This window comes from Bidens hawaiensis, unplaced genomic scaffold (genome assembly GCF_021521415.1).
Source record: "Bidens hawaiensis isolate Kalapana, Puna unplaced genomic scaffold, B.hawaiensis_p1.1 tig00005588_1, whole genome shotgun sequence".
NCBI lineage: Eukaryota > Viridiplantae > Streptophyta > Magnoliopsida > Asterales > Asteraceae > Bidens > Bidens hawaiensis.
In genome coordinates this window covers 1,526,151-1,553,354 of record NW_027491362.1, presented here as the reverse complement: position 1 = coordinate 1,553,354, position 27,204 = coordinate 1,526,151, and the positions used below count along the sequence as shown (strand labels likewise).

The 27,204-nt window shown below is 37.7% G+C and overlaps 3 protein-coding genes across 3 annotated transcripts; all 3 read right to left on the bottom strand.

Annotated features, from left to right (window-relative positions):
• Positions 1-1,232: 1,232 nt before the first annotated feature.
• On the bottom strand, positions 1,233-3,685 carry LOC143630201 (ras-related protein RABA5b-like). The gene is made up of 2 exons (XM_077099274.1): positions 3,352-3,685; positions 1,233-1,767 (listed from the first exon to the last, which is right to left on the bottom strand). Exons 1-2 carry the CDS (start codon positions 3,683-3,685, stop codon positions 1,466-1,468), a joined length of 636 nt encoding a protein of 211 aa, XP_076955389.1. The 3' UTR covers positions 1,233-1,465.
• A 9,067-nt stretch (positions 3,686-12,752) lies between these two features.
• LOC143630227 (uncharacterized) lies at positions 12,753-14,401 on the bottom strand. Its single transcript, XM_077099294.1, has 3 exons — positions 13,954-14,401; positions 13,485-13,874; positions 12,753-12,781 (listed from the first exon to the last, which is right to left on the bottom strand). Exons 1-3 carry the CDS (start codon positions 14,399-14,401, stop codon positions 12,753-12,755), a joined length of 867 nt encoding a protein of 288 aa, XP_076955409.1.
• A 931-nt stretch (positions 14,402-15,332) lies between these two features.
• On the bottom strand, positions 15,333-16,173 carry LOC143630200 (uncharacterized). Its single transcript, XM_077099273.1, has 2 exons — positions 15,755-16,173; positions 15,333-15,618 (listed from the first exon to the last, which is right to left on the bottom strand). Exons 1-2 carry the CDS (start codon positions 16,033-16,035, stop codon positions 15,363-15,365), a joined length of 537 nt encoding a protein of 178 aa, XP_076955388.1. The 5' UTR covers positions 16,036-16,173; the 3' UTR covers positions 15,333-15,362.
• Between the last annotated feature and the right edge of the window lie 11,031 nt (positions 16,174-27,204).

Below are 27,204 nucleotides of genomic sequence, written 5' to 3'. Positions count from 1 at the left end.
GACCATGTGGAGCCGACCAAACATCACTAGTTAAGTTTATTCCCGTATTTATATTTTCAAAATATGCAATTAGTACCTCTTTGGCCTTCTTCCACAATTTTAAACAATAACGTTTAAGAGTATGACGACTTACGTGAGTGTATTGTGGTTGAAGCGTATCTCGAATCATGGCGGTTAAGCGAGGGTTGTCGAAGTGGCTAAACGGCAAAGCTTCTTGAATCACAAACTTCGCCATACGATCTTGAACTCGATCAATTTGGTATGTAAATATTCCGCCTTCACTATCCATTTGCGTTTGTTGCGAATCGACGTTCTTTTTCAACGCCTTGCAATACGGTTTTTCGATGTGTTTCTTCAAATTTGAATTCGAAATTGGGTTTAAATAAATCCCACAAAACTTGCACCGAGCCTTCATTGAATGGTCACTCAATTCAACCAAATCCCAATTGCACCAAATCTCTTGATTACGATTATGAGGTACAATACGAACGAAACTTGGTTCGGCGATGGAACCTTGACCAACCGATGATTGTGAGGCAGCCATAACAACAAATATGAATATAGAAGAAGAGAAAACAAGAGATTAGAGAACTCAAAACGTTGTAATAGCGTTTTTTTGTATTTTTTTGCGTTCGGGTTTGCGTTTTGAGTGTTGTGATGAACCCATGACACCAAATACCTATTTATACTAGTAGTGGGGTGATTGGGGGAGCCAAAAAAACGGCCATTTTTGACCCCAACGGTCAAAAAACGGCCATAAAACCAGGTTCCAACGGCTAGAATGGTTATAACGGCTAGAACCGGTTCCTAACCGGTTCCAACCGGTTCGGTTCCAGAACCGGTTCCGGTTCCTACCAAAAACGGGTAGGAACCGGTTCGGTTCCGGTTCGGGTCCACCGGTTCGGTTCCAGGAACCGGTTTGAATGATCATCCCTAGTGTTTGGTGTGATTTGGAAACTGAAACTGTAGACCATCTTTTAATCACCTGTAAGCTGTCAAACTGGGTCTGGACTATCATTTTTGGCTGGATAAAGTTTCTAAAACACATTGTCGAACGGTTAAACAGCTGGTGGAACTTGCGGTCACTTTGAAACTAAGAAAGGAGAAAAAACAGTTGGTTGAAGCAATTATTGCAACCACATGTTGGATCATTTGGAAAGCAAGAAATGACGATGCTTTAACTTCATCATAAGTTGTTCCGCTGTAACTTGTAAGTTTGTTTTCCTTTCTGTTTTGTTTGTTCCTTTTTTTCAAGCTTCTTGCTTGGTTAATGAATTCACCAAAATTAATGTTACAAAAGATGTGACAAATCACTAATCAAACAAACGTTTTTATATGCAGTTTTAGTAACTCAAATTCAAAAATGCAAGGCAGATTACAAACATTTCATTTCATACTTTAAACCCAACCAAATCAAACAAAAACTATAACCTTACCTCATCACTACAAAAAAACAGTGCAACACTCACAGCGAACAACATGAACCAGTGCTCTTGGAGCCATTAACGAGACTCACACGGTTAGAAGACAACTCCGCCTTATACGAATCCGAGTTCAAAACCTTCCTCCTAACATTATTATAAACTTCCTTGATCACAATCTGAAAAGCCTCTTTAACATTGGTGGAATCAAGTGCGGACGTCTCAATGAAGAAGAGTCCCTCTTCTTCAGCAAGCGTTTTACCCTCATCAACACTAACATCCCTAATATTCTCCAAATCACTCTTGTTCCCTACCAGCATTCTCGCTGTCGTTGTGTCACAGTGAGCTGCAACAATTTCAACAATTCATCAACCTACGGAGTTTACGCTCAATTGTAAACAAAGAATTCCTAATTCTTCAATCATGAAGTGTGAAAATTGTAGTTTGGTTCGGGTTTTACCCATAACCAAACCCGCTAGCTTCGGTTATGGGATTTCCTTAACCATAATCATAACTGAACTTCATTATCAGTTAATCGGTTATGAAGCTGGTTTTGGTTCAATTTCAGTTAATTAACCAAGCCAACTTTGAACAAAAATTTAACTAAAATGAACATGGAAAAGAAAATTTGTGACATCAAACGAAAATTTAATGAAGGTTAATTATGTATATACATTACATATTCTCAAGGTTTTCCGCATTGACACATATATACTCAATCAACATATATACTATATTCATCTCGACATAAGCATGTCTCAATTCTTTTCAGTTCGGTTAACATTTGGTTATTGAACGCCCTTAACCATAACCAAAAAACCACATAATCCGTAATTCCGTAAATCAAATAACCTTAACCATAAGTCCATAACCATCGGTTATCAGTTAATTTCGGTTCACGATTAATGTTCGCTCACCCCTAATGAATATTATCATTGTTGGAAATCAGGCCCAAGAATACGAACACGAAGTTTGATCTCAACCACGATCGACTCTTTCTCTTTATTATAGTTCTTGACACTTTCAAATTACATAAACCCTAACCATCTATTTATAAGGCTATGTGTAATGGAGGGGCTACAAAATGGGGCGATTTGTGCCATGTGGCACCTAGTCAACAAAGGGGGTTTTTTTGTTTGAAGGGTGTAGTGGTATTGTAGCTCCTATATATGTATATGTGTGTGTATTACACACATACTTAATATAGGGTCGAGACTCGAGATACTGTACAATAATGCCTTTATGTACGATAGGTACGCGAGACGCTCAAAGGCAAAAATACTAAAACGCTCAACCAAAAACCTAAAACGCTCAAAAACAGTTTTTGTGAAGAAAAGTAAAAAAATTGATTGATTAAGTATTAACGATCCAAAACTATTTATTTCGGTGAACCAATGATTAATTGGATATATATTGACGATTTCGAGATCTTTTAATGTGATTTCATGGATAAATTTCATGAAAAATAAGTATTCTTGTATTCTTGTACGTTAAGCAATTATTGTATTGCATCATTTCTCACTTAATATAATAATATTAAATCAAAACACACACAAGCGACATATTATTGTCGCTCGGGGGGGGGGGGGGGGGTTGTTGCCCCTCGTCGCCCCAAAAATGTCTACGCATAATCTAATAAACTAACAAAACTTGCAAAACAAGACAAGTTATTCTAGGCAACTAAATAATACTTAATATCCTTACCATACTAAATAAACATACTAAAACAGCCTCTTCAACTTTCTCAATAACTCGTATCAAGTTCCAATAATCATATTATCATCAATCAGTATGCAATTTCAATTTCGAATCAGATCTTAAACAACGCCCTATTTTAGTTAAAACTATAGTAATCGACTAAACAAATTAAACAAAATAACAAACATATTATAAAAATTAGGTTTTCTTTAAAAAAAAAAAAAAAGCTTACTGTTAAGCTCATCAAGCCAGCGCTTAACGCTATCGAAAGTGGAGCGGCGAGTAATATCATAAACAAGAAGCGCACCGACAGCACCACGGTAGTAAGCAGAGGTGACTGCACGGAAGCGTTCTTGACCGGCAGTATCCCACACCTGAGCTTTAATCTCCTTGCCGTCAATTTCCATGACCTGGGTCTGAAACTCAACACCGATTGTGGCCTTTGAGTGGAGGTCAAACTCGTCTCTGGCGAATCTGGAGAGTAAGTTGGATTTACCCACTGCTGAGTCACCGATTACCACTATCTTGAACAGGTACTCTTCGCCTCCGACGACTGATTCATCCATTGGGTTATAGATAGAGAGATTACAGGCTAGAGAGTGTTTTGTCTGTGGATGGGTTTTTTATAATTATGAGTTATCAGTTTTATGACAATGGCGTTAACTGTAAGGTTATATGTACTTGTTGGGGGGGGTGAGTTGAATATTGGACAAATAATCCGTGATTTAAGGTTTACTTAAAGAGAATAATTAATTAAAAATAAATAAAACACGCATGCTTAGCAGCAGTTATAAGTTTTGTTTTAAAGATTAATAGTTTAATATCATAAGAAAAAAAAATAGGACAACTTGCATCTGGAGGGCAAACAAACCGGTTAATCAAACCGATCAGAAAATCGAATCGAAACTGAACCGGATTGAAACCGATTATGTAGAAACCAGTTTGGAACCTATTGAAACCGGAGATTTGGAACCGGTTTGTAGTTTTCTCCTCCAAAACCGGTTAACCGAATCGAAACGGGCCAAAACCGAACAAAAACCGGTCAAAACCCGAACCGAAACCAATCGTAACATGGTAAGAAACCGGTTTCATCCCGAACCGAAACCGATCATAAACCGATTTTGACTTTTGTTGACCAAACCAAACCGATTTTGAGTTTTAAATCGGTTTGTACACCTCTACTTGCATCTATGTTATAATGGAAAAGTCATTTAAGATAATTCTAATGTATCAAAGCTTTAGTTAACTCAATTTGATGCGATTAACGCCAACGAATTGATTACCTTCTTCCCTGACGTTTTCTTGATGTGATTAACGTCGACGGATTGGTTACGGATTCTCGCCTATTATATGGGATTTGTCGTTGACATTGCAAAGTGTCCGGTGGTGGTGGTGGCCTTGGTTTTAAAAAGCGAGAGGCAAACAAAAGCGATGAGGTCTAAAACTGAAGTGCGAAGCGCAAAGCGCAATTAGCGAAAGCTTTTCGTATATGAGGCGTAAGGTTTTTATATAATTTTTTTAAATATATATCTTATGTTTTTAGCATCCTAACTCTAAATGTAGCAATAAATAGATGTTATATATGATTCAATATATAAATTATCTACATGTACAACCTAAAAAACATGTTTTACAACATTTTGATGCATAAAAACGACATCTGCACGAAAGGCGCTCGCTTCGGGTTCGCCTCGGGCCGCTTTTTGCCTAAAAATAGCGCCTCACTCTCGCTTTTTGAACATTGCTCGCCTTGAGTAGGCAAAAGCGATGAAGCTCTCGCCTTAGGTCGCCTCTCGCCTCGGCTCGCCTCAGGCGCGCTTTTTTAAACCAAGGTAGTGGCGTACAATGGTGGTGGTTGTGTAGAGAGAGAAAAAGAAGAGAGGGTGAAATTTGCAATAACATTAAACCATGTGGTTGCCTCGAATTAACAGTCAACGAATGGTTGACTTGACGACAGGGTTCTAACTGCCCTACCTTGCAGACGTTGGGGTGTCGAATTCCAAAAATCGACCATTTGAGTTGCAACCAGCAAAACGTGCTGACAACAGCGATGCAAACTGCAATTAACTCAAAAAAAAATTAATGATATGCCATCTTTAAAATTTTGGATAAGTACTGAGGGGGAGTGGGGGTGATTCCAGAAAATATTGTACTTTTAGGTGGTTAAGAAAAACCATTTGTGTTTGTGGTGCATTTTTTAATTCGCTGTAAAAGAAATTAACTCGTAATACGGGACTGGGAACTTTAACCACTAAGTGTAAACTCTCAAGGGGGACTGCGATTTTAAAGGGAATCTGACAAAAGTTATAAACTCGCAATTGGGTGCAGCGAGGTTAGACATAGTCTGACAACAATTATAAACTTACGAGTGGGAAGCTAGGTTTTGATGTATTAACTTCATACCAACCAAGAGATTCCCTCACAACCAAGAGATGTTAACTCCATACCAACCCATCGATTCCCCACATGTACCATTAAATCACATCCTATACAATATTCCTTCACAAGTTTATAGTAAGATTCTTGGTGAAAAGAAATAAAATAAAAACACAAGAAGCCTCCCTTGTGATTACTGAAAAAATAAAAAAAGTAATCTGATTAATAAAAAGTAACCTCGTTGCCCATTATTGCGAGTTTATAAATTTTATCAGAATCCTTTAAAATAGAGCCCCCCTTGCGAGTTTACACTTAATGGTTAAAGCTTGCAGTCCTCTATTACGAGTTAAATACATTTACAAAGAATTAAAAAAAAATACCTACAAACACAAAGGATTTTCCTAAACCACCTAAAAGTACAAAATTTTAGTGTTTTCCACTCTTCCATTGCCCTTTCGTCTGGAATTGTAAAGGAAAGCGTGATGAAAACTAAAAAGGATGGGAACGATACAATTATACTGTATACTTACAATAATGTGTTTTATAATAACTAGTAAACCTGATTAAAACAATGAATCTAAAAAACAACAAATTCACTATAATCAACATTTTCTTTGTAATTTCATTTTTTCTAACATTTATATCTATTAAACTATTATAGAGGTAGGGTAGCAGAAAGCCTCGGATATCCACCAAGTAATACATGCGGATCATTCAAGGATTCCTTAAAGGACATCCGCGGGCCATCCTCAAGACCCGCGGATCGTTCAGGACTCCCTCATAAGGCATTTGCGGATTGATGTACATAGAAATATACATCTTTTCGGCATCAAATAATCTCTAAAAACTGTAATTTCTATCAAATAACATAGCATAAAATACTACTTATCTTAATAAAATATAATTGCAGGTGAAACCAAGCCCCAAACGAAGAAACAAGCAAAAAGACGAAGAAAAACAGAAGAAAACACAATAAAAACAAAGAAACACGCCTCCATGCCTCAAGAAACACGCCCCCATGCTTCTGAACACAAGAAAGGACAAAATCTGGAAGCAAAAGCACGGGGCCGTGCCTCTCAACCATGAGGCTGTGTACGTTAACACAGAAAAGACAAAAAAAGAATTAGCACATGTCACTAAAAACACGGGACCGTGCATCAGCAAGCACGGGGCCGTGGTCACCTTTCAGAAAAGACAAAACAAATCTGGCACATGTCATAAAAATACATGGGGGCGTGCTTATGTAAGCACGGGGTCGTGCCTCACACTCCAGATTGCCTATAAATAGTGGCTCATGTTGATTTCATTTGGTGTGCCTTGAAAAGAATTCTATCCGGTTTTCTCTTATAAAAACACACACTAACACTCACATAGAAGATTTAGTGAAGAGTTTGAAGGCTTGGAGGTTATCACCATCAACCATCATCATCAACAATCATTACCATCATTAAGAAGGAAGCTTCATGTACATTTGGTTAGATTGTTCCAAGTTTAATCATATATTTGTTATCATCATTCTTCTTAATGTTCATCACCATGCTCATTATGAGCTAAACTCCTTTTACCATCTAAAATATATGATGAAGCTTTGTTTTACTTAATAATTATACAAGACAAGTGGTGTAGTCTAGTAAAGTACATGGTTATATTACAATTATCTTTTGATGAGAAATGTTTCACCATCTTAAATCACTAATTCAAAGTTGGTGGTTGTCAATTCTATTGGCAATCGTTCATGATCGATTCATGTTCTTGAAAGATATAAATACTTTGATACATTAATGAAACATGGATCCTTATATTGTACTTAGAAATGATGAGATATAAGTTATGATGTATTTTTCTAAGTCTTGGTAATCCGAAAATAGCTTTGCTTAGGATATCATTTTAGTTAAAGAAATCATATGTTAACGGAATGTGTAATTATAAGCTACATTAATCAACCAAGGGGAGGTTGTGTGACTAAACTACAACCACCCGAAGTTGTTAGAATTGGTATTTGAGAAATCGGAGTCAATCCTAATATTTCTACTTTACGAAACTACTTGCCAACTTAAATTGACATCATTGAGGTGGCGTGACATTAGAAAAGGGTGGACTTTAAAATGCTCACGTTACCTCCTTAGTGCCAAAGATGCTCACTTAAGGTTTAAGGAGCTATCTATCATATATTGCTACGGCAAGTTTACCACATGTCTAAATATTAATTATTAATGCTAAAATGGAGTGGATTCTTGATCTTAGATGGTAACCTTCGCATAATTGAACAACTCGTTTAGAATCTCTTGTCTTGATCACCTATATATTATAAATAAGTATTTATATTTTATAAAAGTTCAAAAATTAACCTCAAATGATTAAAACCTTCGATTAAAGTAAAAGCAACGATTTATTATTAGAAACCTTTGTGTCCACGGATCGATACTTGGTTCTTACCAATACTATTCTACATATACGATAGGTACACTTGCCTGTTTTGTCTTTTTAGAAATCACTTTTATAAATTTAAAACACGATCTTGTGCAAAAGTAAAATCATCTCATCCTTCATATTTTATACAATTCGCGCACACACGCACATCACGGATCATCCACCTCACCCGCAGAATATATGGAAGACAAAACACCAAGGGAGCATGAATTTAAATAATTGTCTTCGAATGCAAATGACTTCTCGCATGTGCGGAAGCCTCCCAAATGCGGAACAAAGAAAGGATGACGTCAGCAAAGCAGTTATAACCAACTTCCTTCTAGAACATTGATTCAAATATTCTCTGAAAGGGACATTCCTTCTTTCGTGAAAAGCATGTGACAAGGTGGCCAATCAAAGAAGAACAGCAGGATAGTTTGTTATAGTCATGCACATGGCTAGCTGTCACTTCATATCAAATGCGGCCACGTGTCCAGTCAGTTAAAAAGGATACCTTCTAGAAGAGGACAACTGCCCCAATGATATTCCTCTTAACCACCGGCTATAAATACTTAACTCATCATCATGAGGTATTCATTCACATTTCACATATTACATCAATCACATAAGTACTTTCTCTCTCTAAAAATTGTACTTATTCTCACGCCGGATGGTGGTTACGGAAAGACCCACACTCTTGTTCTTCCCGTGACGAGCTCATGGTGGTTCTGTTTTGCAAGTCATCGTCATCGGAGCTGTTAGATCCAAACCTCTGTCAACTCATTCCCTACTCCATAATCCATACCCGGTGAAATCATCTATTGTGGTTTTAGATCCGTGCCTCTTCAACCATCTTCATTGCATGCCTTTGTGGCATCAACGTGCCTTTACCTTACATGTGAAGCACCTTGGAAAGTGCTGCATTGGAGTTGAAACACTTGCGGGTTAAGCTATGAGTGCTCTTCAATAGTATTCACATCGGGTTCTTCACCGCACTTACAATTACGGAGAAAGAAAGAGGGTTGGGGAATTAATCAACTAAAAATCACTTACGAAATACAAGAGTGCTTAAAATATGATGTCTTCTCATGTTCCATAATTTGTGTATTTTGCACGAGTTATATGATGGTTAATGACTTTATGGAAGCTTATGGCTTTGTTTGGATGCATAAAAAAAAACGATACGGACTAGCCGGCTAGATACAGGCTTGTAGTAGTGTTCATGGGCTTAAGGCTTAATGGGTTGGAATTATTGTTTGCATTTGATGACGCTTAACAATTTTCAACTAATTTTTGAGATTGATCTGTCTCCTCTTGTCTTCTAGTCTCCATCAAATTATTATCAAATACATCATCCGCTCGTTCTTCATTTTAACACTCTTCTTCAAGTTCTTCAATTGAGTCTCAAGTTTTCTTCTTTCTCATGCATCAAGTTGTTTGATAAACATAGTTTGTTGTTTATCAAACCGGCATAGAACAGTTAGTTTGAGAGCGTTATTGATTTTGAGTTTATAACTCATACTGTACGTATTATAATCTTGATTTTCTTGTTAATTGGTTAATACATATCTTAATGAAATTATAGAGAGTTGATTTATCATTCTTGACAAGAAGAGATGGAAAATAATTAACAAGTCCTTTAATTTTGATATTTCATCCATTTTTTGAAGAACGAGAGAGATTTAAAAAAATAGAAAAACTCAAGTTGCATAATATTGGTTTGGCACTTCATAAAATAAGTTATTATGTTTTCCTTTTAAATACTCCTTTTACATGAATTAACTATTGAATTATATTAACTATTAGTATTATAGTCTCCTAATCTCATTGTATTTCTTTAGGCTAAGGGTAATAGGGCTTGGTTGAGCCCCAGGTGAGCCAAGCAAAATCTGACACGTAGGCGATGACATGACCATGGATCAAGCCCCTCAACCAAGCCCCAGAGGGTGTAATGGTCCAGGTGATCAGCGGCTTGATCCAGTTTTTTTATTTATTTAATTATTTTAAATAATACATTAAATAATAATATAAAACATTACATTAATAATAATATAAAACATTACGTTGATACTAGTCTAATACAAGATCATCGGGTCTTCTATCCCACAAATTCTCGACCAACTCATGCCGAACGTTGCCATGTAACTCACGGCTCTTGATGTTATATATGTTGGCGTGTCGTTGTTCATTGGTGATCGTCGATTCTTGTCTTGGAATATCATCTTGGTAGTTTTGACAAATAGCTTTACCCTCGTCTTCTAGTATCATGTTATGTAGGATTATACACGTGATGACGACTTCCGTTATCTTCTCCCTTGTCCAAAATCTTATTGGATTCGCCAACATTGCCCATCTTTTCTTTAGGACTCCAAACATCATTTCAATATCTTTCCTTGCCGATTCTTATTTCTTCGTGAAGTACTTTCGTTTGTCAGAAACTGGAGCCGCGTAAGTGATGGTTGGTTAATTTGTATATAATTAAGTTCGTTTATTTATTAGTTTTAACTGTTTATTGTGGGAACTTCGATACTTCATACGTATTTATTGTATTTCAGGTCATAGACGTTAAAGTACCTAATTTGGACCTGTATGAGCACATGATGAAGACTCGGGATGATGTGTGATAGTGTATGATCAAAACTGATGAATCTGGGTAAAAGTTGGTTTAGTATATCATTTGCTGAAAACAGAGTATCATATGCTGAGCATAAGAGGGAGCGTACATCAGGTGTCTTTAAAGTATGGTATGCTGAAATACAGTATCATACTCTAAAGTTAGAGTACCATTTGCTGAGCCAGAGTATCATTTGCTAAAGCTAGAGTACATATGCTGGACCAAAGTAAAACTACGGGAGTCACTATTTTAAAACCCTATATAAGGATAAAGTTAGGGTTTCATTGAGGACTTCTGGCTGGCAGTTACCAGAGCTACAAGAGGGCGATTCCACCATTCCGATTCATACCGAGATCACATACATGTTCCATATCATCATAATTGAAGATTCCATGATGTCGATGCTCGGCTAACTTCTCTGAATCATACCCGGGATGTAAAGTTTGTAACAATTTCAGTTTCCTCATGTGACTAAGATGAAACACCCAAAACCCATTTCAGAATATTTGAGTTGAAGACACAGCGGAAACTTGGTCCCAATTAAAAGATTTAATAAAATGCAAATACGTTTGTATTAAAACTCAAAACATTCAAGTTAAACATTCAAAACAAAGTTTGAACATGAATAACCAACTCAAACTAGGTGGGTTAGTTACCCGTATTCAACTAAACGATTACAGAATTTCATCAAAATAGTAAGTTTAAACATTCCAATTAGACTTCTCAAATGACGGTTACGCAAAAGGTTCGTCTTCTTCCGGGACAAAGGTTTAAATCCCCGAGACCTCGACCTCGACCTCGACCTCGACCTCGACCCTAGATGACCACTCTGCTGAGCTTTCCTAATACCAAAAAAAAACACCTCAAATATGTTAGCAAAACATCACATTATAATATGCAAACAATTATGTGTGATGGGCTCTTAAATCAAGTAAAAGACGAATCAGAAAAACAAAACTAAGAATTTGCAAAAACAGGGTCAGCGCCCTAGGCACCTATCTCAGCACCCTAGGCGGCCGCGCCGATACCTGCACTTTTCCCATTGTTCATTCATTCATTGTTACCGATTATCCAAAATTTACTCAACAACGAACCATAAACGAACCAACATCGAAATCCAATAAATTTACTTACTTTAAGTCTCCCAGCCCGTAACTTAAGTTCCCGAAACACATAATCGCTTGACATAAATAATTAATAACGGATTTCATGATTCAACAACCAATTGGTATTTCATCACCACAACTGTAACATGTGATGTTACTTCCTTTCTAATTACATTCGGTTGCACAAGAACATTACAATAATTGAAATTACACTTGAATCAAGAAAGAGCGTACCTTTTAAGGAAAATGAAGTACATGTTTGTCAGCCCTCGCCCTCGATGGCTTGGTCACCTAAACGTCCACCGTTTAGATTATTAGTTCCTAATTCACATCTCAATGCACATCATGGACCATCATATTATTCATAGCACCAAACCATTACTAGTTATACATATTCCATTTTATTTAAATAAATAAGTTTGACCATCATAGTCAACCAACACATATCACCTTTGAATATTAAAATCACATATGGACTTATTTAGACTACCTTTAAGATCATCACACATTCTAGTTATTGAGATCAACTCTCCGTATAATTCAAAATTATAAAATCGCTAAGATGTATGTTTCGACCATTTTTTTAACACTACTAATATACAACGAAATGTTAAATGGAGTTTTTAATGCTAATGTGCTAGATTTCTACTCGTATTAAGAGTTCTTAACTCGGCTTAGTCTATCTAGCATCATACTACTCAATTTTATTAAACTCCCAAATTTCACCATATAGAATTTTAGATTACTTGAAACGTGAAAAAAATCATCTAATTGGCATCATGCAACCACAATCTATATAGTTTATGAGCTAAGAATCATAACAATTCGGTCAATTTCGAGCCTGAGCATCAAACCCACTTTAAAGCTTGAAATTTCATCAATGGTGCTTTAAAGAAGAAGAGCATATACTTATAATTTAAGTAAACCAAAGAGAAGCAAGATTATGATTGTCTAAGAAGATGATTAACTTGATTTCTCTTGGAATTGCTCCCTTTTTCCCCTCTGCGTCACACACCACAACAATCACACCATCTGCTTCTTTCTTTTCTTTTTCTTTTTCTTTTTATATCTAATTGACTATTTAGTCCATTATAACTTCTATTTACACAATACCTCCCTTATCTTGATCTAGTTACTAAATAACCTTTCAACTTGAGCTAATATAAGTTATAAGGACCAAAAAGTTGAGATAGAAAACAGCAGTAAATATGATTATTTATTTTATTCAAAGTAGCTAGGGGTTTTTGGGATGTTACAAATAACATTTATGTATAGTTGTTTATGGTTAATCTATGATTATTGATGTTTAGTATTTCTGTGTGTTCAATTGGTTTAGGTTTACGTTGATCTGAACGATTAGTTACCAGTTGCTATAATAATTGATCATAGGGTTGTTTGATTAGGTTGAATATGACAAAGCATATAATTGCCCTTAACTGAGTCACACTGGCAAGGACCGTTTGATAACCAGTGCCGTGTGTAAAGCAATTATTGTTGCCTAAGGTTTTGTCTAGTTGATCAGTTTGTAGTTAACCGTTAATAATTAATCTGTTAGGTTGCATGAGATTACTGTAGGTTGCTTACTTGAATTCCCGGGTGTGATTTGCTTTGTTAATTGTTTGAAACTCGTTTACTTGTTTGTTTGCTTAATTCTCTAATTTCAACTATTGCTTGTGTTTATCAACACTAAAAATCATTCACTTCATAATTAGAAATCTGTTACATGAATACATTGACCACATACTCCTTGTGATACGATACTCTACTTGCTCTAACTATTTAGAATAATTAGGTTTTTGATTGACTCAAACGACGGTCATCAGTAAGCTTGAACAAGTATCCCCCATTCGTTGTAAATACCATCAACGAGGTAGTACCCGTAGTTGAAATGTTCTCCATTTGCAAAAAAAGCTTGAGGGGGTTCTACCCCGTCGAAAAGGTCATCGATTATCGGTGACTGATCGATAACATTGAGGTCATTATTAGACCCAGCAACCCCAAAGAACGCATGCCAAATCCAAAGATCCTGTGACGCCGCCGCCTCAAGTACAATAGTAGGGTTGGGGTGATCACCTCGATGGAATTGACCTCGCCAAGCAGTGGGACACATAGCCCAACCAACATGCATACAATCAAGGCTACCGAGCATCCCGGGGAAACCATGCTTTTCACCATGCACCTCGTATATGCGTTGGATATCATACATTGTTGGTCTACGTACGTATCTCCGCTTGTATAACGATATGACCCCTAAATATAATTATTAAAATTATATAAGTTATGTAAATATTTGAAAAATATATAAACAAACGTAAAAAAATATATATACCTCTACAAAAGTGGTTAAGCGCATCGCGTCCGGTCTTTTTAGCCATTTGTAGATACTCGTCCAACATGTCCGATCCAACACCATACGCTAGTTGCCAAAGAGCGGCGGTAATTTTTTGAGTAGCCGTGAACCCGGGCTTACCTCTAGCGTCATCCCTTTGTTGAAAATACTCAAAGTGCTCCGGCAAGTCATTTGCTAGACGCATGAATAATCGTCTAGTCATTCGAAAACGGGTTCTAAAACTATCTTCACCATATGTGGAATTGGGACTAAAATAGTGACGTGTCAAAGTTTTGTTAGCGGTCTTTCGATAACGAATACGCGGTTGGCGGAACAATGGGGCTCGGGGGCGATTTTGATCTCTCAAAAAGCTTACCGTCGTTTGAACCGCTTGACAAATGAGTTCGTCTTCTTCGGTAGAATAGGAAGACGATGACGACGATGCCATTTATAAATATATAAATAGAAGTTTTGATAGAGAGAATGCATGGTTTGAGTTTTTATAAAAAGTGTGGATTTGTATTTATAGGTAAAAAAAAACTAAATATTTATGACTGGCCAACGATAAGGTTGACCAGTCAACTCACCTCCAACGGCTATATTGCCTCGCGACCACAGCCACGCCGGCCGGCCGCGCCCGCCTTCACCTGAGGGGTGTAGCGGTGTTCGCGAGCCACGTAGGCGGCCGCGCCCATCCCTCACCCCCCACTACTCTAAGTCTTATAGCCGGTGGTTTTTCCCCGTTGTTAAAAAATAAAGCTATTAGATTATATGTAAAGTTTGGATTGCGTGTCTTTCGATCTTTTATAAAATGGTAATATTTATGGCGTACACATTCTTCTTAAAATGCCACCGTTCTCAATTTAAAACAATATATGTAAATTGTATCAGAATAATTAAAGTTAAATAGACCCAAATACACAAATACACATACTATGAAATATACGTATTAGGCATCCAAATCAACACCATCAATACATTACAACTAAAAGCTTCTCTCGATTAGAATGGCAGACAAAATTCTCAAACTGAAAATATACATATATTCATGAGATACATGAAAATAACGTTGTCACAGTTTCAAAACAAATGTACTAAGGTGCAATCTTAATGAAACAAAAGGACCACCACCCCACCCACCCTCTAATGACTCTAATCGGTCCAGATGATAAAAAAAAGGATTATAATCCTTGAGTACACATAGAAAAGAATAAATTGTGCTAACAAATCCTACTCCTTTTTTTATATTTGGTGCATCCCTCTTTCAACTTGTCACACAATATTCATTCTTTTTTTTTTTTTTTGTATAATTTGATATTTCAAGGGATGCAATAAGATGAGGTGGATTCGTTTAGCAAAAATAATAAAAAACCTTCAATAATTTATACCAAGAAGTAATGCCTATTAAGCTAACTAGCCATTAAAGAACTCATCTTTCCAAGTGATGAAAACATTGAACTCTTATTTATTATTGTTGAAGGAGAACCTTTCTTGTTGGCTATGGTGGCTTTTGGACTCAATCTTTGACTTTGACCATATCTTTTCATTGAACCTCTTGATCTACAACAATACTTCTCTTTCTTTGCAAGATCTGTAACACTCTTCACACTTGTTAAAGATGCAAATGACTCAGATTTCCCTTGATAAAACTTTGATAAGCCCCTCCTAAATAAAATCATAAAATACAAGAAAGTCATTTAAAATTGCTTTATATCATGTTGTACCACCCCTTTGGAACAACAAAGTTTGATCTTTTCTTGATACCCATGTCACAAAAGTTTAAAAAGATTGGATTACTCACTTGATAGGCAAGTGTGCCATGAGATCAGACAGTTCAAACAAAGGACTACATGATGATGATGATGATAATGATGATGTTGATGATGATGATGCATCTTCTATCATATCAGTTGAAGAAGAAGAAGACTCTAAAGAATCATCTAAATCAGAATCCATAAGGTCATAGTTAGAGGCATCATCTTTAGCTTTCATAAAACCCCATTGAAGCCGTTCTAAATGGCTTTTGTCACTCATTTTTAATCCAATTTCTTGACATATTTGGCTTTTTTCAATCTCACCCATATTGATAATAAAGATAGATATTTTTTGGGGAGCTAGTTGGAAAGAGTATGAAGCATGAGATTATCTTGAAAGTGGCATGAGTTTGGGGAAGCATATATGTAGATTATAGTGGATATGTTTGGTATAGATAAGGTATAAACTTTTTGCATAGGAATGCGACCTTTTCAAGATTAAAGCAAACGGATAATAAGTATTAAATATTAATATACTACTTTATAACACGGTGTACAAATTAATGACCACTTTTGGAAATAATCTTTATTTCGGGAAACTAAATGACATTTACATTTTATAGATCTCTTGTTAAATAGCCAAGTAAATTATCTATATCTATGTGTGTGTGACGAGGATAAAATACAAAATGTTTTTTTAGTGAGAAGTGTATGAAACATTTTGAATCATTTGATCAAAAATAATGTTGTTAATATTCATGGTGAGAAAATCTTAATTCCTACGTAAAATTAGACAAAGGCAAAAAAAAAAAAAAAGAAAAAAAAAAGAATAGCTATTGAGTTTTTGTGGGTTTAAATCCAATTCCTCTATTTTAATTTTTAAGTATCAACTTTTTAGTGTCCTATTGTTTTTTATACAAATTAATACCTTAGAATAGAGAATTTTGTTATTTTTAATTAAGTATATTACACATTTGTGTTTTAGTTGCTACGTTACATAATTATATGTATAGATGTGTGGGTGTGTTTGTTTGAGAGAGAGAGAGAGAGACGTAGTTACAAAATATATGTTATGTGCTTGTATAACTTGTTATATGATTTGGTAACCTATTTAATTTGTGATTATATATTGACATTTATGTTCTTAACTAAAATTATATGTGTCATAGTTATATATGGACGTTTATGTTCCTAACTCAAAATGTTAAAAAGAAGTTTATGAAAAATACTTGCAATTGTAAGTCATTTGAGGTGTTCTACTTTTGCCATAGTATTTTTCTTCTATGCCAAGGTAAAATAATTATTTGTCGCCGTTCATAAATAAAATAGTTATGTGTACATCTTCTTTCATTAATATGTCTAATATTACAAAAAAAAAAAAAAAGGAGGAGAAGGAATAGTGCAGAATAGGGTTTTTTTTTTTTTTTTAAATATTTTTTTTATGTTCCAAATGAGTATGTAATGTGCTTTCTATCTTTACATATTTGAAATCGATAACGTGTAGATAAATATTGATGTAACACATTTATGATTATTGTTCTTATTATTTGATGTTTCTTTTTATATTAATATGACACAAAAACAAATTGTAATATTTGATATAAATAAAATGCATATTATTTGTTATCAATTGAATTTATCTTTGGATTTGCCACCTATACTTCTTGTATGGTTCAATTTTTTTGGAAAATGATACTAGGAAGTGGAATAGGATAAGAACTCATCCATATCTAGTCATCACACCTTCCACTTATGGCCACTTTGGTCCCTTTCACATGCACCCTTTGTCCCCACACATTGTGGCACTTTTTCACTTTTTTTCGCTTTTTCTTAAAATCTCAATAGCATTCGTTCAAGAATATACTCCCCTTTCGCTTTACACTTGTGAATTCATACTTCCATCTGTGTTATCCCAATAGTATTACAATTTCAATAAGTAATTTAGTAATCAAATGTCCAAAAATCATAACTAAAAGCCCAATTTCTAAGTTCTAATAAGTATTTTATAAAAAAAACTTATTTTAACCTTGGTACATTTGACGTTTATGTAACCACATAATTATCTCTCTCACTCTACTAAAATGTAAAGAGAGATATTAACTACCAACTCTATAATAATTAATGTGAGAATTTAAATTTTAATTACAACATGATGTGTTATTGTAATATTGTTGTTAAATAACTATTAATAAGAATTAGTTTATAGCGGCATATTGACATTCAATTGTAAGGAATTATATAAAAATTTCTATGTATTGTTAAACATATATCTTGTGAAATACTAGATTATAACCTCACGTAAACATTTGATGTAATACAGTCAAAACGATACCCTATTTGGCTCTCACAATTCTATACCCTAAATTGTCTATATATTGCAATATTGCATGTGCTTCTTACTCACAATGTTACTATTCTATACCTTAAATTGTTTATTTGTTGATGTATTCGATGTGTTTCTTACTTCTTACCATCTTAGTATCTTACTATTCTATATTTTTTTATCGTTTGTGTTGAACAATTGTTAACTTTTAAGTAAAACCATAAGTATCATGAAAATGTTTTGAATGAGATATATATGTTCTAGGCATACATTATACTCTTCTAGAACAGTTTATTGTTATGTGTTCGTCTTGCTACCATCCCAAGTGAGAAAATGGTGGCAGCCATGTTAATCCTTTTTATTATTATTATTATTATTAGGAACTAATAAATTCTCAGCCACTTAAACTAATCAATATAATATATATTATATTTTTTTAAAAATAAATCCTAGTTTACGTGGTTGTAAATTTAAAATGTTGTAGGTGCCTTGCCACCTTGGTTCATGAGATTTTTGACTTCTTGTTTGGTTCCATTCATCGTTCTTTTCAAATAATTAAAAACAGGTCAGTATCACATTATGTTTTATTAGCAATTTGATTTCATAGAAGTAATCGATCTTCAGTGAAACTAGGGGTGTTCTATTGGATATATAGACAGGTTTAATACGATCTAGTTAGGTGAACGTTAGTAGTTTTGATTTCCGAAAATATGAAGTTGGATCATTCAATCGATTTCGAGTAGGGTGGGTTTTAACCCGGGGACTAGTCACTTCACAATGAACGTACCACTCTGCTATTGAGCTACTTCTGAAACTAAAAGAGCATGAACGCTACTCAAATTAAAACGAGGAAAAAAAACTGAAAATACAATGAAAACGAAAAGCATGCACAATTTTACACATTCATTTGATGTTCAATTTATTATGGTTAGTTGATATCTTTGATGAGATTATTCATAAAGTTAAGGGTATAATAGCATGGGAAAAGTAAGACATGGTGTAACCTTGTAGCAGATTACTTCTTCATTCATAAGTAGCAATAACAAAATTAAATGTAAATTGAAGATTTGTTACTATATAAGAGTTAGGAGGTGTGAAGCGTGTGATGGTATGGTTCATGTGGTTGCGCTTTCCACACCTTATGGAAACTGTCACGTCATTCTTTTATTATTTTATAAATAACTAAAAACATTGTTAACATAACTACAATCGAAAAACATATTACCATATTAAATAACAATTATTACTCATTGGCTCATTTTTATGGGTGAGGAAGAGTGAAAATCTAGGGTTCTTGATTTACCATCAAGAGTCTTGTGATTCTACATTTTCGATTGAGATTGCTCCACCGGAATTAATCAATCCGAAGATGACTTCGATCAATCGAATTATAGATGCACAACATGAGAGTATCATTAATCATCTTATGTGAGAGAGTACATAAAAAGAGGAGAAAAATGAGGAACTACTTTCCAATAAAAAAAACCCATTAAATTGGACGGTTCATATCAAAATTATACAATACATGTGTTATTAGAGTCAGAATTTATCTAAAAGTATCATCCTCTTAGAGAATTCACATCTCATACTCTATAATATTATATCTTTACAGTTTAGAGAATAATTTAAATACATAGTTGTAAAAAAATCCTGACTAGGCTCGATTAATCACGTTTATTCGCTAGTCCTCATCCCACTAACCAACTAACGATTACTACAGCACTAGATAGGGATAAAGTAAGGGATGTGAATGCTCTTAGACAAGAGTTTACTCTCCATTGCCTATATTTGTATAAGTAAACAAACAAGAAACGGAGCAGCCAGTTAAAAAGTTGCTAAAAGTACTTTCAAATGCTAAAGCCCCCTAAACTATGCTGTTTAACATAAGTATATGTTACTAAGTCACTGATGCATATTTGTTTTATCACCGGATCAAATATTCTTAGTTGGCTAGCTTAAAACTCGATGTCATTTTTGACTGTTTGTCCAAGCGTCAAACTCAAGTGAATAAGACACCTTTGTCTCTCATGGAGTCATGGTCCATGTAACTTCAAATGAAACCTGGACACCTGGTTGGCTTTTTTTTTTTTTTTATAATAATCAAGTGGTTCATATGTCATTTTATTAAGTCAATGCATTAGAGATCATGTTTCTAGTATGTCAAAATTGAGTTGGGTCGGATTGGTCGACCTATAAACAATTTGTCTAATAAAGAGTTATAAATAACTTGTTTTAAACAAGCCCATCATCGAGATTTCAAGTGCCCAAGATTAGACTTGCACATAAAACCCCGTTCCGGACACGATCCACAAGTGCGAACCAGGTTTCAGTTTCTCATAAAAGTCGTACCCAAAATGGCATGAAAAACTTAGATTGGTATATTCTATGGAAACTTTCTAAGGATGTTGTTTTCTTAAACAAATAAAAAAGAGGGATCTAAAGAGGCGTAAAGCTCCCTAACCCGCACAACTTGGCTCTTTGGTGGCATGCGTCACACCGAGTGGTCTTATATTTATCTTAGATATAAGGTATATTGCAGTTCATATACGGTATATCTGGATGCATCAATAGTATAATGCCTTCTTGACTAATTACCAAAATTTTAAAATTTATATGATGAGCTTTAAGTACTCGAAAGTAAAATGTATACCTGTTTCCCGTTATATTTCTTTGTTATGGAATTTCCTATTAACAATAATTTTACTGTTATATATCATATACGTATTCACAGTGATGGATCCAAATATTTTAGCCAATGGGTGCTAAAAAAGGTCAACCTAGAGCGGGTCAAGTCAAACAAAAATGGGACAAACCAAAATGGGTCAGGACAAAATTTTTTTACATTAAATAGATTACGTATAGAAATGTAAGCAACAACTTTTTATTAAACATTATAAACAAAATACATATTAAAATTGACCTCTGCATGATTTTATCTTTTTGAAACGGTCAATTACAGCTTTATTCGTAAAGATTTTCTTTTTCAACAATTATAATTTGCAAACTATCAATGTACATACCTGATATGTGAAAATATAAGGCACATGTTCGTATCACTCTCTTATAAGTTGCACCTTTAATTGTTTTTTTTTCAAAATAAAATTAAACTTGGTCTTGTTGAGGTTTTGAAAAATTATAGATGGACACTTGAATCTTTAAGTCTAATAGAAGTGTACAAATAAAACTACGTTTTATAGATTTGAGGGGGTGTCTTAAACCTCCCTAGCCAAACACTAGATCCGCCAATGTATTCACCTTTCATTTTTTACTAACAAAGGTGAAGAAACGTGGATCGGCTCACTGGTAGACGATCAACTTTCCTCGGGTATGAGTATGCTATTTCACCGATGGTTCTCCGGAGTATGAGTTCTTCCACCTACAAAACGAGCAGCACCGTGAACTTACCCCTCAGAAAGGGACAGAGGGGTCCTCTTTGGGGTAACCCTCCGGTGTGAGAATAAGAGATTGTAGGAGAAGATAATAATAATCTGAGAGTGAGTAAGGAATTGGAATGTATTTTCTTGCTTACCTCCCCTTGTGGAGGTGGTGTGGTATTTATAGTGTTAGGGTTTCCAATGATTGGGCTCAGATCCCATTAGGGCCTTTTTGGCCTCCTCCTATTGCTTTGCGCCACGTGTCCTTAGGACACCTGGTGCTATTTCATTGATTATTCTCTGACCCAGGCATTTTACCTGACCCATGTGCAATCACGTGGTAGCACATGGGTTTTGCTGAGTTGTCCACATTTCATTGGCAGCTGTCAACATCAGCATATTCTTATTCCTTAAAGGATACCTTCTGGAAGGTTGTCTGACGAGCACAATCAAGGTTGTCCTTATCCTGATTTGGATAAGGACGAGGTTGATTATGTGCACGTGTGATACGCGCCTATCCTGAGGATGCGCGAAGTCTTCTCTTTATTCTCACGCGCAGATGTGATATGCGCAAGCATATGTAATATGCGCCACGCGCAGATGTGATATGCGTGAGCATATATGATGCGTGAGCATGCGATATGCGCCACGCGCAGCCACGCGCAGATGTGATATGCGTGAGCATATATGGTGCGCGAGCATGTGATACGCATGAGCATATGTGATGCGTGAGCATATATGTGATGCGTGAGCATATGTGATATGCGCCGTGCGCATAGGTTTTCGCTTTGTGCCTTCATGATATCTTGATTTCAAGCCTCTTGTCTATATCTTGTGGGTTGACCCGCCCCACTCGATGTTAAGGCGGGTACATACCTCTTCAAGCCCCCCCAGTCTAATGTGTGTCTTGTCTCGCGCGAGCGAGGTAAGATAGATATTAGACTTAATAGTTCTCTTTTAATAGGGTTTTGTCTTTTCCTTTTTTATTTCTCATCGTTGCGCGAAATTCTATCCTTGTGGTTGAAATGAATCGTCCATGTACGCGGTTGGTTGGTGCTGACATGCGTCAGAGATGGAGACGTGTCGGACTTTTCGTGTGCTCGAGGTGCTACAGTTGCCTTTCATGTCCCCTCACACAGTGTCAGGAACACGTGTCGCGCTCGTGTTGGCCTGCACCTGCGAGTGGGGGCGCGTGAACTCTGATCAGTACCTGTTTCGTTCCCTTTCATGTCCCCTCACACAGTCAGGAACACGTGTCGCGCTCGCGTTGGCCTGCACCTGCGAGTGGGGGCGCGTGAACTCTGATCAGTACCTGTTTCTCTCTCTCCTGGGCCTATAAAAGCAAGCCTTTTGAGTTATTATTCTTCATCTTCATTGTTATTTCAGAGCTTTCCTTTCCTTCCATTTTTTTCCGATTTCCGTTCTTGAAGTAACCTCTGTTTGATTTCACAGTTGTATGTCTGATAACCCAGACACCACAATCTCCCCAAGCAAACGCCGTGTAAAATCATTAGTCATGTCCACTTTGAAGAAGACCGGCAAGGGAAAACGGGCTGCTGAGGCCTCGTCGTCGGAGGTGGGGAAGGGCAAGACAGTAAAGAGGTGGGATGAGATTCCCTATAAATTGAGACAGTCTGATTTTGACAGTCTCATCGCCTCTCAGGGTTTTCTCCCTGAGTATGGCTGTATGCTTCCGGCGGCCGGGCAAACGGCGGCAGATCCGCCCACCGGCTATATCTCCTTATATTGCCATTTTTTCACTCACTGCAACCTTCGTCTCCCGATGACAAGGTTTATGGGTGCGCTGCTTCAATTTCATGGGATTCACATATCCCAAGTCCATCCTTTTGGACTTGTGCGCATGACTCATTTTGAGTTCATGTGCAAAGCTCAGCGCGAGGAGCCAACCCCTCGGCGCTTTCAATTTTTTTAAAAAACCAAAAATCCAAGATTCTTGGTTCTCATTCGTTCCTCGCAGTCAGAAGGTCAAGTGCTGCACTGTTTCCTTCAAGATCCTTCATGACTGGTCTGAGAAATTTTTCTATATTAAGGCTGGTGTGATTCCCATCCGCATGACCATGCGCGCGATCACTTCTGCGCCCGCGGATGTGAATGTTCTTAAGAACCCAACTGGCGCATGGGTTAATAAGTTGACTGCTGAACCATCCCCCGCCAAGAATATTTGCGAGGAAGCGCTGGTGGGGGTTGGCATGAGCAGGAGGTGGGCCGACAGCGCGACTGAGCCTGTTATCCAAGTTGATGGATTATGTGAGTTATTAGCTCATTGCATTATTTCTGCGTGAATATAATTCGTTTTGCTGATATCATTTGTCTTGTTTTATGCAGTAAGCAAGGAGTACGTCCACGCCGCCTATGATGAGCATATGGAGGGTGGCTCTGTCGCGCTGGGCGCTGGGGAAGTTGGCTTCCCCGATCGCTTCGCTGATATGTTCATCCCTGTTGATTTGGGATTTTGCTTTGACAGCGATGCGCCTGGTAGGCCTTTGTACTTATGCTTATGCCTTTAGAATACCAAATTTGGTTAACATTTCTGTTGCACGTATTGTAGATGCGCTTGAGAACCATGAGCTGGAGCTCGCGGAAGAAGAGGTGGAGGAGGAAGCTGAGGTGCCACAACTCAAGCGTAAGGCTAAAGGGAAAACTGGCTGTTTTACGCGCCGGCGGCGGCACTGCTGGCGCCGGCGCCAGCGCCGTTGGTTCTGCTCTTGCTCCTGCAAGCACTGAATCTCACCTCATTGGGATTGCTAAGGAGCAGGAGGCTGTTTTACGCGCTGATCTCGCGGCGTCGAGACCTCCCTCACCTCCTCCTGCACGCAGCCCTGCTCGCGAGGCTGGTTTTGATTTTTCCAGGTCGCAGGAGAAAAGGCCTGTTACAGAGGAAGATGAGGAGGTCCATTTTGAAGACTCCGATGGCGGCCGCGCAAGCCCTGTAGCGCCATGAGATTTCGTGGCGCAGTCTTCTCATGGGGCTGGCGCTGACTTTTCTGCTTACTCCCCGCAGGTATAAGTTCGTTTTGCTCCGCTGCGCGGACTTCCATATTAGTGTTTAGATGACTAGAACGTTGCTTTGTGTTTGCAGGAAGCCGATCACATATACCGCCCGAGATGGAATATTACTGAGGATAGCTCATTTCAGTCCATGGGGGTGTGTGAAGACTTCTGGGCTCACTCCGTGCCTCCAGCTGAAAGGAGGTTTCAGGAGGAGTGCGCCCGCGTGGACTTGCTCAACGACCATCTTTTCGCTGGGTCAGCGTTCTTTGCTGCCTCCCAAGAGCTTCGCTATGATTATGTAAAGGTGCGTGATGCTCTTGCGGAGGCCAAGCAAGAGGCTAAGGTATCTGCTTGGAATCTTTCTGACGCTCGAGAGAGAGCTGAGAAACTCCAAGCAGAACTCAGCGAGAACCGAGCAAGTGCCAACGCTGCCTTCGTGAAGCGCGGGTATGAGCTGCAGGCTGCGCGGGAGAAGCTGCAGGCAGCAGAGGCGGACGCAGCCAAGTATGCGCGGCGAGTGCGCGACTTGGAGCTGGATGCAGAGGCGCGTGACCAAGCGCTTGTGCAGTCTATCACTGACAAATCTTCATTAGAGAGTGAGGTTGCGCGCCTGAAGAAGGATCTTGAGGCCGCACGGGCAGAGAAGGATGAAGCCCTGGCGACGGCAGCGTCTAGCCAAGAAGCGCTCGATGCTGCGCGAGCGGAAAGGAAAGAGGCCTTGGCGGCAGCAGCGTCCGACAGAGAGGAGCTGAAACAGACCAAGGAAACTGTTGAGTTGTTAAACTCTCAGATTCCTGCTCTTGAGACGTCTGTTTCTTCCCTCGCGCAGGATCGCCAATGGCTAGTCTCACAGGGTATGACTCGTTGCGCTTATGCGATGAAATACTCAGACGAGTTTCAGACCCTTGTGATGGATTGCAACGCTGCCTCGCGCTTGGTGGGTCGAGCTGAAGGGTTTAAGGATGGCTGTGAATATAGCATGCTGAAGAAGAACCCATCCGACTACCCTTATCAGCTCGACGTTGTCTGCGCGGACATGGCCGGGGTGGGGGAGAAGTATTTGAATACTCCCATTCCCATCCTTGAGCAGGTATTTTAACCTTAATGAGTTTACCTTGACTTATTTTCCTAGTCTTTTTGTACTCACACTTTTCCTTATCCTTTGCAGATAGCCTTGCTTGCTGATCAGCCCGATCTCGGCGCTCTAAAGAAATTACTTGACGAGTGTGAAGGGGCTGGTGGCGGCGATGATGGCGCGGGCAATGCTGCCTCTGCTAGCGGCTCTGGCGTGGCCAAAGGACCCGCTCCTGACACTATTGTGATAGAAGACGACTCCATTCAAGACGAACAGCTTGACTATGGCAAGTTTGGAGATGACGAGGAGCGGGCTGCGCCAGATGCTGAGGGAGGTAATGATGAGGGCGATGAAGAGGCTGACGTCGACATAGAGACTTGAGAAGCCCTTCATGTTTTTTTTTTTTTTATATTTGCAGTTTGTATCTCATCATTTTGTAAATTTGTAACCTTCTATGTTTTGGAATGAAATTTTGTTTTTCCCTTATTCGCATCTTGCGCATTCCCCATTCATCTCTTTATATTGCATGTTTGCTTGTTGAATATAAGATATGCTTGCACGTTGAAATAAGAACAAGGTTGTAAGGAAATTATTTTACTTAATCCTTGTCATATTTTAAGTGATTTTGCAATATCCTGACTATGTTGACACGTGCCTTGGCGTTTCATTATTCCTCTTTTGCGCGACGTTATCGCGCATTTATTATAGGGAATTATGAGTTTTTTAGCCTTTACGTGTCAGTATGTGCTACTCTGATATCCATTACAATTCCATGCGCGACCTCGACCTGAGACCTTAACAACTATGTTTTGGCATGTGCTTTGCCTTAGTTGTGCTTAGGTATTTTTATGGTCTAGCTGCGCAGCATGTAGGATGGATCTTGTGAGTGATTTGAGCTAAGGCTCGTATTATTGGGCTAAGGCCCTGAGCTAAGGCTCATATTATTGGGCTAAGGCCCTGACGTTTTAGAGTTAAAACTCGTTAACGCGTTTGAGCTTGAAGCTCGCGCATGTATGTTTTACTTCGTTTTATTTTTGTTTTGATGTCAATACAATGTTGTCATATTGCTCAAAATTAATAAAGGGAAGTGTGAAACATGTATGCAAAAGGTAATAGAACACACATTAAGAGAAGATAGCGCGTATCATTATTTATAATGGCTTAAAAAGCCTTGATTACAAACTTGACAATTTTTACATGAAACATTTTCTAAGCTGTGCTGCGTTCCATGCGCGCGGGATCTTCTTTCCATTCAAATCTTTTAAAGCGTATGCGCCTTTTCCCAATTCTTCCGAGACTTGATAAGGTCCCTCCCAATTGGGGGACATCTTTCCCGGGGGTATCGCGCGGCTAGTTTCATTGTTTCGAAGGACAAAATCATTCTTCTTGAAGTGGCATTCTTTCACGCGCTGATTGTAATACTTTTCTAGTTTTTTCTTGTATTTGGCTTCACTTATGATAGCCGCTTCTCTGCGCCCTTCAAGTAAGTTGAGATCCAACCTTCTTTCGCGCTCGTTATCAATCTTACTCATCATGAGCACTCTATGGGATAGGCATCCAATTTCTGCTAGAATCATAGCCTCCGTTCCATAGGTTAGGCTGAACGGGGATTCACCATTGCTGGTTTTGCTTAATGTCCTGTGCGCCCACAGGACATTAGGTAGCTCCTCGACCCATGAATGGGATTCTCCCTCCAACCTTTTCTTCAGCCCA